This window comes from Triticum aestivum, chromosome 2D (assembly GCF_018294505.1).
Source record: "Triticum aestivum cultivar Chinese Spring chromosome 2D, IWGSC CS RefSeq v2.1, whole genome shotgun sequence".
Lineage (NCBI taxonomy): Eukaryota > Viridiplantae > Streptophyta > Magnoliopsida > Poales > Poaceae > Triticum > Triticum aestivum.
Genome location: NC_057799.1, coordinates 416208447 through 416226865, shown reverse-complemented (window position 1 = coordinate 416226865; position 18419 = coordinate 416208447). Strand labels below are relative to the sequence as shown.

General features: G+C 48.3%; 1 protein-coding gene across 1 annotated transcript; it reads left to right on the top strand.

Annotated features, from left to right (window-relative positions):
- Positions 1 to 9878: 9878 nt before the first annotated feature.
- On the top strand, positions 9879 to 16230 carry LOC123053525 (ABC transporter B family member 19). The gene is made up of 10 exons (XM_044476990.1): positions 9879 to 10315; positions 10423 to 10477; positions 10588 to 10763; positions 10841 to 11041; positions 11394 to 11653; positions 11735 to 12051; positions 12129 to 12352; positions 12559 to 13384; positions 13489 to 13730; positions 14811 to 16230. Exons 1-10 carry the CDS (start codon positions 10034 to 10036, stop codon positions 16017 to 16019), a joined length of 3792 nt encoding a protein of 1263 aa, XP_044332925.1. The 5' UTR covers positions 9879 to 10033; the 3' UTR covers positions 16020 to 16230.
- Positions 16231 to 18419: the final 2189 nt, after the last annotated feature.

Sequence of the window (18419 nt, the reverse complement as noted above, 5' to 3'; positions counted from 1 at the left end):
TATCACACATAAACCTCCTTATATCTTCCTCAAAACAGCCACCATACATACCTATTATGGCATTTCCATAGCTATTCCGAGTTATATTGCCATGCAACTTTCCACCGTTCCGTTTATTATGACGCGCTTCATCATTGTCATATTGCCTTGCATGATCATGTAGTTGACATTGTATTTGTGGCAAAGCCACCATGCATATTATTTCATACATGTCACTCTTGATTCATTGCCCATCCCGGTACACCGCTGGAGGCATTCATATAGATTCATATTTTGTTCTAGTATTGAGTTGTAAATAAATAGAAGTGTGATGATCATCATTAATAGAGCATTGTCCCAAAAAAATAAAAAAAATAAAAAAGAGAAAGGCCAAAGAAAGGAAAGGCCCAAAAAAAGAAAGAAAAAAGGGGGAAATAAAAAGGGACAATGCTACTATCATTTTCCACACTTGTGCTTCAAAGTATCACCAAGATCTTTATAATAGAGAGTCTCTTGTTTTGTCACTTTCATATACTAGTGGGAATTTTCATTATAGAACTTGGCTTGTATATTCCAACAATGGGCTTCCTCAAATGCACTAGGTCTTCGCGAGCAAGCTAGTTGGATGCACACCCACTTAGTTTCCTTTGTTGAGCTTTCATACATTTATAGCTCTAGTGCATCCGTTGCATGGCAATCCCTAGTCCTTGCATTGACATCAATTGATGGGCATCTCCCTAGCCCGTTGATTAGCCGCGTCAATGTGAGACTTTCTCCTTTTTTGTCTTCTCCACATAACCCCCATCATTATATTCTATTCCACCCATAGTGTTATATCCATGGCTCACGCTCATGTATTGCGTGAAAGTTGAAAAAGTTTGAGATTACTAAAGTATGAAACAATTGTTTGGCTTGTCATCGGGGTTGTGCATGATGAGAGCATTCTTGTGTGACGAAAATGGAGCATGACTAAACTATATGATTTTGTAGGGATGAACTTTCTTTGGCCATGTTATTTTGAGAAGACATGATTGCTTAGTTAGTATGCTTGAAGTATTATTATTTTTATGTCAATATTAAACTTTTATCTTGAATCTTTCGGATCTGAACATTCATGCCACAATAAAGAAAAATTACATTGAAGAATATGCTAGGTAGCATTCCACATCAAAAATTCTGTTTTTATCATTTACCTACTCGAGGACGAGCAGGAATTAAGCTTGGGGATGCTTGATACGTCTTCAACGTATCTATAATTTTTTATTGTTCCATGCTATTATATTATCTGTTTTGGATGTTTAGATGGGCTTTATTATACAATTTTATATTATTTTTGGGACTAACCTACTAACCCAAGGCCCAGTGCAAATTGCTGTTTTTTTGCCTATTTTAGTGTTTTGCAGAAAAGGATTATCAAACGAAATCCAAACAGAATGAAACCTTCGGGAGAGTGATTTTTGGAACAAACATGATCGAGGGAACTTGGAGTGGACGTCAAGAAAGAAGCGAGGAGGCCACGACGCAGGGAGGCGCGCCCCCCACCCTCGTGGGCCCCTCGCAGCTCCACCGACCTACTTCTTCCTCCTATATATACCCATGTACCCCGAAAACATCCAGAAGCACCACGAAACCCTATTTCCATCGCCGCAACCTTCTGTACCCGTGAGATCCCATCTTGGGGCCTTTTTCGGCGCTCCGCCGGAGGGGGAATCGATCACGGAGGGCTTCTACATCAACACCATAGCCTCTCCGATGACGTGTGAGTAGTTTACCTCAGACCTTCGGGTCCATAGTTTTTAGCTAGATGGCTTCTTCTCCCTCTTTGGATCTCAATACAGAGTTCTCCTCAATCTTCTTGGAGATCTATTCGATGTAACTCTTTTTGCGGTGTGTTTGTCGAGATCCGATGAATTGTGGGTTTATGATCAAGATTATCTATGAACAATATTTGAATCTCCTTTGAATTCTTTTATGTATGATTTGTTATCTTTGCAAGTCTCTTCGAATTATCAGTTTGGTTTGGCCTACTAGATTGATCTTTCTTGCAATGGGAGAAGTGCTTAGCTTTGGGTTCAATCACGCGGTGCTCGATCCCAGTGACAGAAGGGGAAATGACACGTAGTATTGTTGGCATCGAGGATAAAAAGATGGGGTTTATATCATATTGCTTGAGTTTATCCCTCTACATCATGTCATCTTGCCTAATGCGTTACTCTGTTCTTATGAACTTAATACTCTAGATGCATGCTGGATAGCGGTCGATGTGTGGAGTAATAGTAGTAGATGCAGAATCGTTTCGGTCTACTTGTCGCGGATGTGATGCCTATATACATGATCATGCCTAGATATTCTCATAACTATGCACTATTATATCAATTGCTCGATAGTAATTTGTTCACCCACCGTAATACTTACGCTATCTTGAGAGAAGCCACTAGTGAAACCTATGGCCTCTGGGTCTATTTTCCATCATATTAATCTCCCGTCAACTAGCTATTTCTGTTGTCGTTTATTTTGCAATCTTTACTTTCAATCTTTATCATAAAAATACCAAAAATATTATCCTATCATCTCTATCAGATCTCACTTTTGCAAATGGCCGTGAAGGGATTGACAACCCCTTTATCGCATTGGTTGCAAGATTCTTATTTGTTTGTGTAGGTACGAGGGACTTGCGTGTGGCCTCCTACTGGATTGATACCTTGGTTCTCAAAAACTAAGGGAAATACTTACGCTACTTTGCTGCATCACCCTTTCCTCTTCAAGGGAAAACCAACGCATGCTCAAGAGGTAGCAACAAGATTCATAATTGTTCTCACACAGTGCCTACTGTACCTTATCATTTCTACAATTTATATTGAGTAATATAAGCCATAGTAACTAGAAAACAAGCAAACTATGGATTGAAAACATAATCTGTCAAAAACAGAACAGTCTGTAATGATCTGGACAATGATCATACTTCTGTAAATCCAAAAAATATGAAAAAATAGGACAACATAGAATTTTGTATATAAATCATCTGCAAAATATTCAGATCAAAAGCACATTCCAGTTAATTTTAAAAATTCGTGGACCGAGGGCAAAAGTTTCTGTTTTTGCACAGAATCAGGTCAACTATCATCCACACCATCCCAAAGGCTTTACTTGGCACTTTATTGAACAAAATCTATAAAACACGATTACTACAGTAGCTTAATCATGTGAACACACAAAAACAGTAGGTATAAATATTGGGTTGTCTCCCAACAAGCACTTTTCTTTAATGCCTTTATTAGCTAGGCATGATGATTTCAATGATGCTCACATAAAAGATAAGAATTGAAACACAAAAAGAGCATCATGAAGCATATGTCTAGCACATTTAAGCCTAACCCACTTCCTATGCATAGGGATTTTGTGAGCAAACAATTTATGGGAGCAAGAATCAACTAGCATAGGAAGGCAAAACAAGCATAAATTCAAAACTTTCAACACATAGAGAGGGAACTTGATATTACTGAGATATGTAAAAGCATGTGTTCCTCTCTCAAAATAATTTTCAGTAGCATCATGAATGAATTCAACAATATAACTATCACATAAAGCGTTCTTTTCATGATCCACTAGCATAGAAAATGTATTACTCTCCACCTAAGAAAATTTCTACTCATCAATAGTAGTGGGAGCAAATTCAACAAAATAACTATCATGTAATTGAAAATTAAAATCATGATGACAAGTTTCATGGTTATCTTTGTTCAGTATAGCATACATGTCATCACCATAATTATCATAGATAGAAACTTTGTTGTCATAATCAATTGAAACCTCTTCCGAAATAGTGGGATCATCATTAAATAAAGTCATGGCCTCTCCAAATCCACTTTCGTAATTATTACAATAAGATTCAACACCCTCCAAAATAGTGGGATAATTATTATCTAAAGTTGAAACTCTTCCAAACCCACTTTCATAAATATAATCATCATAAATAGGAGGTATGCTATCATCATAATAAATTTTCTCATCAAAACTTGGGGAACTAAAAATAGCATCTTCATCAAACATAGCATCCCCATGCTTATGGCTTTGGATATCATTAGCATCATAGATATTCAGAAATTCGTACTAGCAACATTGCAATCATGCTCATCAGTCAAAGATCTTATGCCAAACATTTTATTGTATTCTTCTTCTACCAATTGAGCACAATTTTCCGATCCACCATTTTCAAGAAACACATGATAAAGACGAATAATATGAGGCAACCTCGATTCCTTTTTTTATAGTTTTCTTTTATAAACCAAACTAGTGATAAAACAAGAAACTAAAAGATTCAATTGCAGGATCTAAAGATATACCTTCAAGCACTCACCTCCCCGACAACGGCGCCAGAAAAGAGCTTGATGTCTACTACACAACTTGTTCTTGTAGACTCATGTTGGGCCTCCAAGCGCAGAGTCTTGCAAGACAATAGCAATTTTCCCTCAAGTGGATGACCTAAGGTTTATCAATCTGTGGGAGGCGTAGGATGAAGATGGTCTCTCTCAAACAACCATGCAACCAAATAACAAAGAGTCTGTTGTGTCCCCAACACACCAATACAATGATAAATTGTATAGGTGCACTAGTTCGGCGAAGAGATGGTGATACAAGTGTAGTAATGATAGTAGATATTGATTTCTGTAATAGGAACAATAAAAAACAGCAAGGTAGAAAGTAACAAGAGTGAGCACAAACGGTATTGCAATGCTTGAAAATGAGGCCTAGGGTTCATACTTTACCTAGAGCAATCTCTCAACAATGCTAATATAATTGGACCATATAACCATCCCTCAACATGCGATGAAGAATCACTCCAAAGTTCTTACCTAGCGGAGAACATAAGACGGAATTGTTCGTAGGGTACGAAACCACCTCAAATTATCCTTTCCGTTCGATCTATAGAGCTATTCCTATAAGTGTCACAAACAGCCCAAGAGTTCGTACTAAAATAACACCATATGATACACATCAACTAACTCTAATGTCACCTAGATACTCCAATGTCACCACGAGTATCCGTGAGTTGATTATACGGTATGCATCAAACAATTCAGATTCATAATATTCAATCCAACACAAAGAACTTCAAAGAGTGCCCCAAGATTTATACCGGAGAAAGTAGGACGAAAACGTGCATCAACCCCTATGCATAGATTACCCCAATGTCACTTCGAGAATCCGCGAGTTGAGTGCCAAGACATACATCAAGTGCTCTCAAATCCATAAAAATATTCAATCCGATAATAATGAAATCTCAAAGGTAAAACTCAATTCAGCACAACAAGATAGAGAGGGGAAAACACCATATGATCCAACTATATTAACAAAGCTCGCGATACATCAAAATCGTGCCAAATCAAGAACACAAGAGAGAGAGAGAGATCAAACACATAGCTACTAGTAAAAACTCTCAGCCCCGAGGGTGGACTACTCCCTCCTCATCATGGTGGCCGCCGGGATGATGAAGATGGCCTCCGGTGATGATTTCCCCCTCCGACAGGGTGCCGGTACAGGGTCTATATTGGTTTATCGTGGCTACAAAGGCTTGCGGCGGCAGAATTTCGGATCTAGGGTTATTTCTGGGGTTTTCTGTATTTATAGGATTTTTTGGCATCGGTCTCACGTCCAGATGGGCCTCGAGGGGCCCACTACCCACCAGGGCGTCAGAGGGGGTGGCCCGCCCTGGTGCCTAGTGGGCATCAGGGCCCCCTCTCCAGTGGGTCTTTGCTTCAATATTTCCATTTGACAGCTTGGGTCATTCTCTCCTCTAACAGCACCAGCCTTGCGATGTTTAAGTCTGTCACTTCCATTTTTATCAGTACCAGTTTCAATGGCTATACTAGCTTGTCTGTTGTTAAATGTGCCTTGTTTATTTCAGTACTGCACACTGTGTGATGTTCAAGTATGAATTGTCCAGCTCAATTTCACCAATACCAGCTACAAACTTACAATACTTGACATAGGTTGCAGTTACGCCTGTTGTACTAAACAATTCTATCCATTTTTAATCCGTCCCTTTGCTACCGTACTACTCTTTTCGCAATGAAGATATCACTACAGATGTTGTCTTTTACCATGTGCTATTTTTGTTGGATGTTAACCCTGTTATAGTTAACATTGCTTTTCCATGTACTTGTGCGGGCCATAATGAGCGATGTTGTTATTTGCCATCGAGGTTAGCTGTATCCCATGTCTTATACTCCCTCTGTTCCTAAATATAAGTATTTTTAGAGATTTCAATATAGAATACATACGGAGCAAAATGAGTGAATCTACATTCTAATCTAAACTATGTCTATATACATCATATGTAGTTCATATTGAAATTTCTAAAAGTGCTTGTACTTAGGAACAGAGGGAGTAGTATTTTACATCATTTGTGCAATTGCAGTTTAGCTTCTAAAATCCACTAGTTGCCTATATGTACGTATATCAGCGGTACTAATCCACGCTTCGACCCCTTTTGTGTATGGGGCAATAAGATATTCATGAACAGGCGTCAAGTGAGGAAACTAAGAAAGGTTGTTAGGCGAAAGAGACGGGTGATGGGAATTAAACTCTGTATTTACACTTTGTCCAAGACAACAATGAACTTTAGGATGGTAAGTAATGTGTTGCCTTTTTCCCCTACACACAACAAGTTACCCTATTAGACATGAATATATGAAAGTTTTATCTTTTCAGTGGTTTCCGAAGCAATTTACTGATGATTACCTTGTAAACTACATGACCGGACTGGAGGCAACTAAGGTTAAAATATATAATTCATACTACCATGATAGTGGTCTAGAAATCTTTCTGAAGGCGGTGAAGGATGGGTGGGCGATCGTCACAAGGGGTTGGACAAAAGTTGTTCGCGCCTTTGGAATGTAGGAGGGCACATTATGCGCATTCCGCTTCTTCAACACCATCGGCAACTAAAATGATTTACAATTCTCTCTTCACCTTTACCGCCTCTAAATATTATGGCTCATCATAGTTAATTGCTGCCTAATCCTGTAATTACTGAATATATTGTACTGGAAATTTTATTTATGGATTGGTTGTTGAACCATTGTGCCGCGAATTTGAATTCCACATTTCACAATTCAATATTCATGATTTCCAATTTGAATAATAAATTGCAGGGAAAAATAAAATTAAACAGGAGCGAATAAAATCATGTACACACGGTTAGAAAAAAAACAACATGTGCGATGGAAAATATAGAACAGACGGTTCTTTGACGAGAAACGTTTGCGATGCTCAATGGATACACACGGTTTCAACTCATATGCGTGTGCGATTCATGCTAATATAGCAAACGTTTCACACCTATATGCGTGTGTAATATTGGACAAAAAGAAGACAATACATATATGGAGCCCGTGTGTGACAGAAATACATATCGCACATAGTTATGAAATGGCACGTTGGCGATAGTAGAGGCAGCGCACACATTTTGCATTTTCCCACTGTGCGCGGTAACGTACCTATTGCAAACACATCGGCAGATTAAATATTTGTGATACCCACCTTTTTCCACACGACTATAGCAGCGTAATCATTTTTGATGTCTCTCGGATCAGAAACGTAACGTCAAGGACTAATGCGTGAGACAGGCCGCGACTTCTTATACGTTTAGTCTATGGAAATCGTCAGTAGCCGCTCGCCTATCCTCGACTGTTTTTGGGTCATGTGGGAAGGAACCCCCTATCGCACACACCGACAAGGTGACGGTTTAAACTCCGTCGCAGAAAGGAGGTAAAAACAGGTTTGTATAGCACGTAACGGTATCAGTGTATTGTCTCTATGTGCACTAGCAAACACATTAGTCCTCACTGTTTTTGTCCAACAATCTCCAAAACTTTTGGGACACTCAGTTGCACCAACAAGTAATCACAATATGAAGCTTAAGGAGGCAATAACCACAAGTATTGAAGACGAAAATGTATCCTGAGTTCACTACTTGGAGATGGTAATCTCCTTTGGGGAGGTGGGTGGGGGACAACAATCCCCTCAACGAACATGAATGTCTTACTCATGTCTTTGAGTGCCTCGTCCAACCAATGCCCACCTACGCTTCACTAGTGGTAGTTCTTAGGGTAAACTCCAAACCCTCATGCACTTTACAGGAGCAGAAATTCACAGCTTGGAAGCTTCAGAAAGTACACCACTCACTTGCAGGAATACATCTTGAATATGCCAATTATGTTATGGTTGGTGTAGAGCGTAGGCACTTTCCAGAGATGGAAAATTTACATAATGTTCACACACACAAAACATAGATAAACACAACTAAGAGCAACTCTAGCAAGTCGCCACATTGATCTTTATTATGGCGATTTTGGCAAAATTAAAAGTCACTCCAGTAAAGTTGCATAATCGTCATAATTTACGAAGCACACTCCATATCTGCATCAACTTCCCTCTCTCTCATCCGCTCAATTCTGTACATTGTCGCCGTCTTTTCAAGCTCCCATTTTGCATTGGATCCATGCCGTTTGGGCTGGATTGGGCAGTCCGGTTGGATGATGATTTTGTGAGCGGGTTGTTCGTCCAGACGTTTATGGAGGGTTTGAGTGGCCTGCTTATAGATGCTCTTAACCCATCATCAGATCGTAAAAAGTCAAGCGAACTTTACATTTAGGAAAGAGGTTATTTTAGCCGTGTTTTGAAATTGTATTTAAAATATAAGAATTATGATTTTCACAAATTATTCCTACATCCTTAGTTCTTTTTAAAAATTTCCTAACACTTCAAAATAGGGTAACCAAGCTTCTCCAAATGCCGAGCCGTACTTGTAGCCCTGTCCTACCATGTCATCGCGAGTAGAACTATGCTCACATTTGATTTCCCCCTCCTCGAAAAGCGCGATTTTTTTCAAGCTTTCCCAGGTACCCAACCCCTCAGAAATTAGAGCATCTCCAGCCGTTGGCCCCTCAGGAGGGGCTAAACATCGCCCCTGGGGGCGCACCGGCGCTAAACAGCGCGCTGGGGGCGTGATGCCCCCAGTCGCGGCGACCACGTTTTTTTGAAAAACTTAAATACGGCGCAAACACGGCTCAAATTTAACGCAAACATCGGCGAGTTCGTTCAAATTTAAACATATTTTACAAAAAAGAAAAAAAACTACTAGGGGCTGCTCCTCGCCGTCTCCATCGCCACTCCTTGCCGTCTCCCTCGCCGCTCCTCGCCGCCCGCCGCCCGCCCTTGCAGTTCTACATGCCGAGGAGGCTGTAGAACCGCGTGTAGTCGCCACCGCCGCCGCCGCCGTCGTCGTCGTCGTCGTCGCCGCCGCCTCCGCCGCCGCCGTCCCTGCTGCATTCCTCCCCTGGTTGGCGCGGCGGGTTGGACGGTCCGGGGGCGTCCTCGTCGTCGTCGCTGTCGAGGATCACGACGAAGTACTCGTCCTCGCGCCCATATTTGCGGGCTTCTATCTCCTCCAGGGCCCGGCGCTGCCGGACCATCTCGTCGGGGTAGTAGTCGTCCCGCGCCCACTGTAGGGCCTCCTCGTCGGAGAAGCCGCGCCGGGCTATCTCCTCGTACTCCGGGGGGAGGCCGGGCTCCAGCTTGGGCTCGACGAGGACGAAGCGGCCGAGGGGGGGGGTGGAGTCGCCGATGCGGACGCCGGAGCGGCGAGAAGAGAGTCGAATCGCTGGCAAGGGGGGCCGCGGCTCTTTGCGCCAAAAACGATGCGCCCGGCGCCCCCGAGCGCCCCAGCGCGTCAGGTTTGGATTGGGGCCTCCGGCGTCAATTTCGGCCTGAGCCGACGAAAACTGGGCCTTGAGGCATGACTAGGCCGTTTTTTTGACGCCGGCGGCCGAAAAATCGCCCAGGGGCTTGCTGCGGGCGCGGCTAGAGATGCGCACACTGCAACAGCCCTGCTCGCTTTGCAGTATAAGAGAACAGAGCGAGGACCGCCGGGAGCAGGAGCAGGGGGAGGGGCTCTGGCGCTAACATTTCGGTGGGTTTAGATCCAATGCCACGGCGGTGAGGTGCTCTTGTGGTTGCGGAGCTCGCGGCGGAGAGAGATAGAGGAGTGATAATGGCGGAGGAGACAGGGAAGGCGGAGGCGTCTGCCGGGGCTGCGAGCTGCGGCGGCGGCGGGTGCGAGGCGGTGAAGAAGAGGGCGGAGCAGAGTGTGGCGTTCCATCAGCTGTTCAGCTTCGCCGACCCGCTCGACTGGCTGCTCATGGCGGCGGGGAGCGCCGGCGCCGTCGTGCACGGCGCCGCCATGCCGGTGTTCTTCCTCCTGTTCGGCGAGCTGGTCAACGGCTTCGGCAAGAACCAGCACCACCTCCGCCGCATGACCGACGAGGTGTCCAAGGCACGTATATCCGGGAAATCTCTCATCCTTCCTCTCTGCGGTTGCCATTTCTATGCTCGCTCTAGTTACTGACGCTCAATCTGACTGCCTCACTCTGCGCGCTGCAGTACTCGCTCTACTTCGTCTACCTCGGCCTCGTCGTCTGCGCATCCTCGTACCTGGGTGAGTTCACGCACTGCTCCGCTCACGCCTCCGCGCTCATTCTTGCCGGCGTTGCGGCATCGTGGTTCTAACTGCGCGGGCGCGCATGCCTGCTCTGTGTGTCCGTTCAGAGATCGCGTGCTGGATGTACACGGGCGAGCGCCAGGTGGGCGCGCTCCGGCGGCGGTACCTGGAGGCCGTGCTGCGGCAGGACGTGGGCTTCTTCGACACCGACGCGCGCACCGGCGACGTCGTCTTCAGCGTCTCCACGGACACGCTCCTCGTCCAGGACGCCATAGGCGAGAAGGTCTCTAGCGCACCGCCGGCATATAGCTCTGGCCTTCTCCTTCTCGTGCGACTGACGACGGACACATGTCTACGCAGGTCGGCAACTTCATCCACTACCTGGCGACGTTCCTGGCGGGGCTCGTCGTCGGGTTCGTCTCCGCCTGGCGGCTGGCGCTGCTCAGCATCGCCGTCATCCCGGGCATCGCGTTCGCCGGCGGGCTGTACGCGTACACGCTCACCGGGCTCACCTCCAAGAGCCGGGACTCGTACGCCAACGCCGGAATCATAGCCGAGCAGGTACTGTTTCTGCAGCGCCTTTATCATCCCACAGGGATACCAAAGCTGGCCGGGTGGGGAAGAAGAAAGCTGTGGGCTCTAGCTCGGACCGCTTGGTCAAAGAGTCAAATGCGGAGCGGCAGCTATGCACATGCCATGAGAATGATTTCATTTTGGATTTCTGCCGGTTTCTTGGTAGATCCAATCGGCCTTTTTCCGATGGATGATTTCTTGTTTCGTGTCCTTTTTTTGCCCTTTTCTTGAGACATCTGCTGTCAAATGTCAATCATGCTGTACTTCTTTTTTACCCGATTTTGATTGATGTAAATAAGCGAGTGTAATTCTGACGACCAAGTGTTCATCTTCTCTGCAGGCGATTGCCCAAGTGAGGACGGTCTACTCCTACGTGGGGGAGTCCAAGGCCCTGAATTCCTACTCGGAGGCGATTCAGAGCACCCTGAAGCTGGGGTACAAGGCCGGGATGGCCAAGGGGCTTGGCATTGGGTGCACTTATGGGATTGCCTGCATGTCATGGGCACTGGTGTTCTGGTACGCCGGCGTGTTCATCCGGAGCGGCCAGACAGACGGTGGGAAGGCGTTCACGGCCATCTTCTCCGCAATCGTCGGTGGCCTGTAAGTCATGACTTTGGACAATTCTCACAGTTCTGCAGCTTGCTTTCGGTGAGAAAACTCACCCAAATTCGTGAATTGCAGGAGCCTTGGACAGTCGTTCTCCAACCTTGGTGCATTCAGCAAAGGGAAGATAGCCGGTTACAAGTTGTTGGAGGTGATAAGGCAGAGGCCGACAATAGTCCAGGACTCAACTGATGGGAGGTGCCTGGATGAAGTCCATGGCAACATTGAGTTCAAGGAAGTGTCCTTCAGCTACCCGTCCCGCCCGGACGTCATGGTGTTCCGTGACTTCTCGCTCTTCTTTCCCGCGGGGAAAACGGCAGCCGTGGTCGGAGGCAGCGGTTCTGGGAAGAGCACGGTCGTGTCTCTGATTGAGCGGTTTTACGATCCTAATCAGGGTAAGCACATGAATTGCACGCCGAAATGACTATGTAAGTCGGCTTTGTTTAACTAGTGGTTGTGATTGTTGTTGCAGGACAAGTTTTGCTCGATAATGCGGACATCAAGTCGCTGCAATTGAAATGGCTGAGAGATCAGATTGGTTTGGTGAATCAAGAACCCGCCCTCTTCGCGACCACCATCATTGACAATATTCTTTATGGCAAGCCTGATGCCACAATGGCTGAGGTTGAGGCCGCGGCTTCGGCTGCCAATGCACATAGCTTCATTGCTCTTCTTCCTAATGGGTACAACACTCAGGTGGGTTGTACTTCTGGCTCAATTGCAATCTTATAGTTTATTTACAGCCTATATTTTGTGATTTGATCTGACTAGAATGAAAGCTTAGTCCATACTTCTGACCATGCTAATTGAGTTTTGAATCATGTATAAATTTTATCATGTCTATGGTCTTTTTTACTTCCAAAAACTTGTTGAATCCAATGATAAATCAACTTTATCAACAGGTGGGAGAAAGGGGACTTCAGCTGTCCGGTGGCCAGAAGCAGCGAATTGCCATTGCCCGTGCAATGCTGAAGAACCCAAAGATCCTTCTCCTTGACGAGGCAACTAGTGCTCTTGATGCTGGTTCGGAGAGTATTGTTCAAGAGGCACTTGACCGCATAATGATCGGTCGGACAACTGTGGTGGTTGCGCACAGGCTCTCAACCATACGGAATGTTGACATGATCGCCGTGATCCAGCAAGGGCAGGTTGTTGAGACCGGTACTCATGACGAGCTCCTTGCCAAAGGCAGCTCTGGTGCTTATGCAGCTCTCATCAGATTCCAGGAGATGGCAAGAAACCGCGACTTCCATGGGGCATCCACCCGCAAGAACCGGTCATCTCGCTTGAGCAATTCGCTGTCCACTCGGTCATTGAGCCTCAGGTCGGGAAGCTTGAGGAACCTGAGCTACTCATACAGCACCGGCGCAGATGGCCGCATTGAGATGGTCTCGAACGCTGACAATGACCGGAAGTACCCGGCGCCAAAAGGATACTTTTTCAAGCTCCTCAAGCTAAATGCTCCGGAATGGCCCTATACGGTGCTGGGGGCGATCGGATCCATCATGTCTGGCTTCATTGGCCCGACATTTGCCATCGTGATGAGCAACATGATTGAAGTGTTCTATTTCCGGGACCCCAACGCGATGGAGCGCAAGACTAGGGAGTATGTGTTCATCTACATCGGAACCGGGTTCTACGCGGTTGTCGCGTACCTGATCCAGCATTACTTCTTCAGCATCATGGGCGAAAACCTGACCACCAGGGTCCGGAGGATGATGCTTGCAGGTAGTAATTCGCAGGCTTGTTCCTATTATTTTCCATGATCTCTGCAGAGAACTTGCATTGTTTGATCTGAGGCACCACTTATAAGCTATAACCATTGTATGCAGTTATCTTGAGGAACGACGTGGGGTGGTTCGACGAGGAGGAGAACAACTCGAGCCTGGTCGCGGCGCGGCTCAACACGGAGGCCGCGGACGTGAAATCGGCGATAGCGGAGCGGATATCGGTCATCTTGCAGAACATGACATCGCTCCTGGTGTCCTTCATCGTCGGCTTCATCATCGAATGGCGCGTCGCCATCCTCATCCTGGTCACCTTCCCTCTCCTTGTCCTTGCCAACTTTGCTCAGGTAAAAACCCAATTGACATATATTACCTCGGTTCGGAAATAACTGACGTGGATTCGAACTAAAACCATGTCAGTTATTTCCGAACCGAGGGAGTAATTTTTTGGAATGTTTGCTGGAAGAGGAGAGAACACCTAGGTAGCCACGCCGTTTTGGGCGCAGGCAGCCGCTGCAGGCCCGGCAGCTCAGTTAGTTGGAGACGAGAGTACAATTGAATTCACCATCACCATTCACCAGCATGGTATGCGATGGTAGCTAGGATTCGTGGCCCATGCAGTCGCCACTGTCTCTGCCATAAATTACTGTGCAAGGCATGTGCCGGAGCTCGATCTCCACTACCTGATCCCTTGTTTAATTCCGGCCAGATGCTTCCCACTCCCTGGCCCGTGTCATCTACAGCACCCGCCGTAAACAACTGCCAGAAACCTCCGGGCCACGCTTACGTTACGTTAGGCTCTAGGCCCCGCGATGCTTTGTCGCACCAGCCGCTGCTTCTTCAGTTGTGGGTGAGATGAGATGGTCGTGTTTAGGCATGGCCCCTGTTGCTGCTCGTTGGGCGCCATAGTCCCGGTGGGCGCTCGCGACACTGTCGGTTGCGAGCTTGCACGGCCGCCTCGTGCGAGGGAATCTGGGGCCTTTGCTCCAGGCCGCTCGCAGTGGCGCACATGGCGATCATGCAGTACAGGCCCTGACGCCGGCCGTGCTCTGGTGCCGCAAGGACAGTGCCGCCCCAGAACCAGAGCGCCGTGCGGCGCCTTTTTGTTTTCGCGCCGCTGCGGAACTGCATTGCTCGCAATAATTTCGTATTGCGATTCGTAAAGATTGCATGATGCCATGCTGGTGCGTGCCTGCGCGGCGCGTGCATGAAGCCTGTCAGACTGTCAGTCACCATGTGCCCAGGCGCGGCTCTTGCATACTGAAATGGATATCGCCACGCATCATCACTCATTGCTCATGACTAGTAGGAGTAGTACGTAGTACGTAGTAGTAATAATATTATTATTCATTGTTGTTGCGATTTGCATGCGTTGTTTGTGCTGCGTACTGTTGAATGACGATGATGTGTGTGTTGGCACTTGGCAGCAACTGTCCATGAAGGGGTTCGCCGGCGACACGGCCAAGGCGCACGCCAAGACGAGCATGATCGCCGGGGAGGGCGTCAGCAACATCCGCACCGTGGCGGCCTTCAACGCGCAGGACAAGATCCTCTCCCTCTTCTGCAGCGAGCTGCGCGTGCCCCAGATGCACAGCCTGCGCCGGAGCCAGGTCTCCGGCGTGCTCTACGGCCTCTCGCAGCTCTCCCTCTACGCCTCCGAGGCGCTCATCCTCTGGTACGGCGCCCACCTCGTCCGCCACCACGTCTCCACCTTCTCCAGGGTCATCAAGGTCTTCGTCGTCCTCGTCATCACCGCCAACTCCGTCGCCGAGACCGTCAGCCTCGCGCCCGAGATCATCCGCGGCGGCGAGTCCGTTCGCTCCGTCTTCGCCGTCCTCAACAGCAGGACGCGCATCGACCCCGATGAGCCGGAGGCCGAGCAGGTGGAGAAGGTTCGCGGCGAGATCGAGCTCCGCCACGTCGACTTTTCCTACCCGTCGCGCCCGGACGTGATGGTCTTCAAGGAGTTCAGCCTGAGGATCCGAGCTGGCCAGAGCCAGGCGCTCGTGGGAGCGAGCGGGTCGGGGAAGAGCACTGTCATCGCTCTCATCGAGCGTTTCTACGATCCCATGGCCGGGAAGGTCATGATCGACGGCAAGGACATCCGTCGGCTCAACTTGAAGTCTCTCCGTCTCAAGATCGGCCTGGTGCAGCAGGAGCCCGTCCTGTTCGCCACCAGCATCCTGGAGAACATCGCCTACGGCAAGGACGGCGTGACGGAGGAGGAGGTCGTCGAGGCGGCCAAGGTGGCCAACGTGCACGGCTTCGTCAGCGCGCTCCCCGACGGCTACAGGACGCCCGTGGGCGAGCGCGGCGTGCAGCTCTCGGGCGGCCAGAAGCAGCGCATCGCCATCGCGCGCGCGGTGCTCAAGGACCCGGCCATCCTCCTGCTGGACGAGGCGACGAGCGCCCTGGACGCGGAGTCCGAGTGCGTGCTCCAGGAGGCGCTGGGGCGCATCATGAAGGGCCGGACGACCGTGCTGGTCGCGCACCGGCTGTCGACCATCCGCTGCGTGGACTCCATCGCCGTGGTGCAGGACGGGCGCGTCGTGGAGCAGGGCAGCCACGGCGATCTCGTGTCGCGGCCGGACGGCGCCTACTCGAGGCTGCTACAGCTGCAGCTGCACCATGGATGATGATGGATTGGATTGGCGTCCTGCTCCGGCATGGCGGCTGTAGATACAGTGTAGACCGAGGCGAGCTTTGATCGACACTCCAATGAGCAACATAGATTTGCTGTAGTGCGGCGGCGGCGCAAATGGTGATAGGTGTTAGCCGGAACTAGTGTTCTCTTTTCTCTGTAACCGATCAGGATTATGATGAAGGCCTTGTTACATTTTGTTCCAACTTGCACTTATGTCCGGCTTCGGCAGAATTTCCTTTTCCCAGCAGAACTGTCGTTCTCCTCGTTGTCTACTTTGTGACGTTGGTCCGGAGGTGTGATCTATGGAGGGCAGCTTCAGACAAAGGGCATGGATGTGCCATGCTGGTGGGTTTCTGCTCAGGACGCGCAGGCTTTTTCGATAAAGGGTGGATTTTAACTTAAAATGCAGCATCAAGAGTATACAAGCACAATGAGCACATACATGGCCTCTGCATAGTTAGGATGTACACACCCAACACAAACTCACGCACACAAAAACACGCCAGCAAATAGCAAAGTCATATAGGACCAAAGCTATGTGTAGGCGATGAAAAAAGAAAAAAGCCCCAAAGCGATCATATCCGCGACGGGCAAACTAGAAAAATGACCGTATCTGCACCATTCATCTCATGACACCACACGGACGACGAGGTTCTTCAACAGTAACGCCTTCAGGAAGGGAGCGACACTTGAGCGTCGCCATCACCGGATCCAACCACCAAGACTAGAATCTAGGTTTTCACCCTGAAGAATCAGTCTGAGCATTCCGAACAATACCTTCAACAAGGTAACGACATAAAAATGTCGCCATTGCCAGGTATACCCAACTCGGGGCAGACCTAGGCTTTTGCCCCGACACTCGAGACCGGATGCTCAAGTAGCACCACCATCGAAGTCACTGGCATGTTGTCGCCACCACTTTTCCGTGATACCAGCAGCTACATGCGATGTGACCGCCGCCGCCGCACAACCATCCCTTTGCATCAAGACATCGTTCATAGTTTGCATATCCCCGCCGAAATCGACCACCGGATTTGTAGAGATAAAACTCTCACAAAATCTATCGATGACGATCACAATCCACAGCGAGGCCGCTGCTGCAGACTGAAGTGATCACCACACATAGCCTGTCATGGAAGGGACCCCGAGCACCCTGCCGTAATCTGGACGAGGGAACCGGAGGCGGCCAGCAGGGGTTGGCCTACGAAGATGTAGGAGCTCGGACCAAGGCAGGCCGGCATGGACTAACCCCTAGATCAACAGATCAGTGGGGCTGCCGTTGATGTCGCCAAATCAACACCAATCAGGGCGCTCGAACCATGTGCACCATCGCTGGAGCCTACACCTGCGCTTGCTGCGACGGCCATCATGCCCCGGTGGACGGCGGAGAACGGCTTCATCCGGGACAGCACAGGACGGAACCGCACTAGGCGCCGCCACTGCCGCCCAAAGTCGCCATCACGAGATCGCCATGGATGGAGGCCGAGCCTCACCCGCGGAATGCCCCACCGCCACCGTCCTTGGCCCCAGCGCCAGCTTCGCTGGCGGTGGCCTCCAGTGGCGGTGAGACGGGAGGCAGATTGGTTGAGCCCCCGGCGGCTGAGAAGGGATCCCCCGAGTCGCCAGTCACGGGCGACGCGGGGGTCAGTTACAACAGCTCAGGACGCGCAGTTGAAGGCGTGGTCCTGCTCTGCTAGTTGAGTGCCGAGAGATGGTCGGGGATCTTGGATCTTCATATCCGGCGGCAATGATGAGTATGTTTTGTTGAGTGATTCTACTGCCATGAACGAGAAAGTCGAAGCATGAGGGTGCGGGACTGTCGGAGCGTCCCGACTCCTAACTCGGGATTTGGCGGTGCGGTGTCTTTCCTTCAATCTCCATTGCAATGTGTGACGACGCCCTTCGTTGCTCGGAGCCCATGATGACGACCATCCTTGTCACGGCTCAACTACATGCTTGTATGAGTATGATTTTCACTTGGGTGGCATCTCACCTCAAATACCGTGCTATGGATATAGCTGCTGGATCGTGGAAAGTTATTGTGAATCACATGATGACTTGGATTTGGTGGTGCTTCTCAAGCATTGGTCTAGAGCTTCGGGGTGAAAACTCGAGGTCTGGCCCATTTTGGTTATATTTGGCAATGGTGATGTTTTGTGTCGTTTCCTTGTTGAAGGCACTATTCGAAGTTCTTTGGACTTGTTCTTCAGGGTGAAAATTCATGATCTGACCTTTGGTTTTAAAAGCTTTGTTGTTGAAGCATCCTTCTCGTTGTGGTGATGTTAAAAGATGGCCGGTCACATCACAGAGCGATGATGTCCAAATATAGGAGCTTTGTCGACTATCATGAACTAAAGGAGCTCTACATGCATGGCCGCATGTACACTTGGTC

What these genes read in the sequence shown, in the direction of transcription:
- LOC123053525 (XM_044476990.1), top strand. Translation starts at nt 10,034, where the DNA reads ATGGCGGAGGAGACAGGGAAGGCGGAGGCGTCTGCCGGGGCTGCGAGC. An exon ending in TCCGCAATCGTCGGTGGCCT is followed by an intron (nt 11,654 to 11,734) that starts GTAAGTCATGAC and finishes CGTGAATTGCAG; the next exon opens with GAGCCTTGGACAGTCGTTCT. An exon ending in GTTTTACGATCCTAATCAGG is followed by an intron (nt 12,052 to 12,128) that starts GTAAGCACATGA and finishes TTGTTGTTGCAG; the next exon opens with GACAAGTTTTGCTCGATAAT.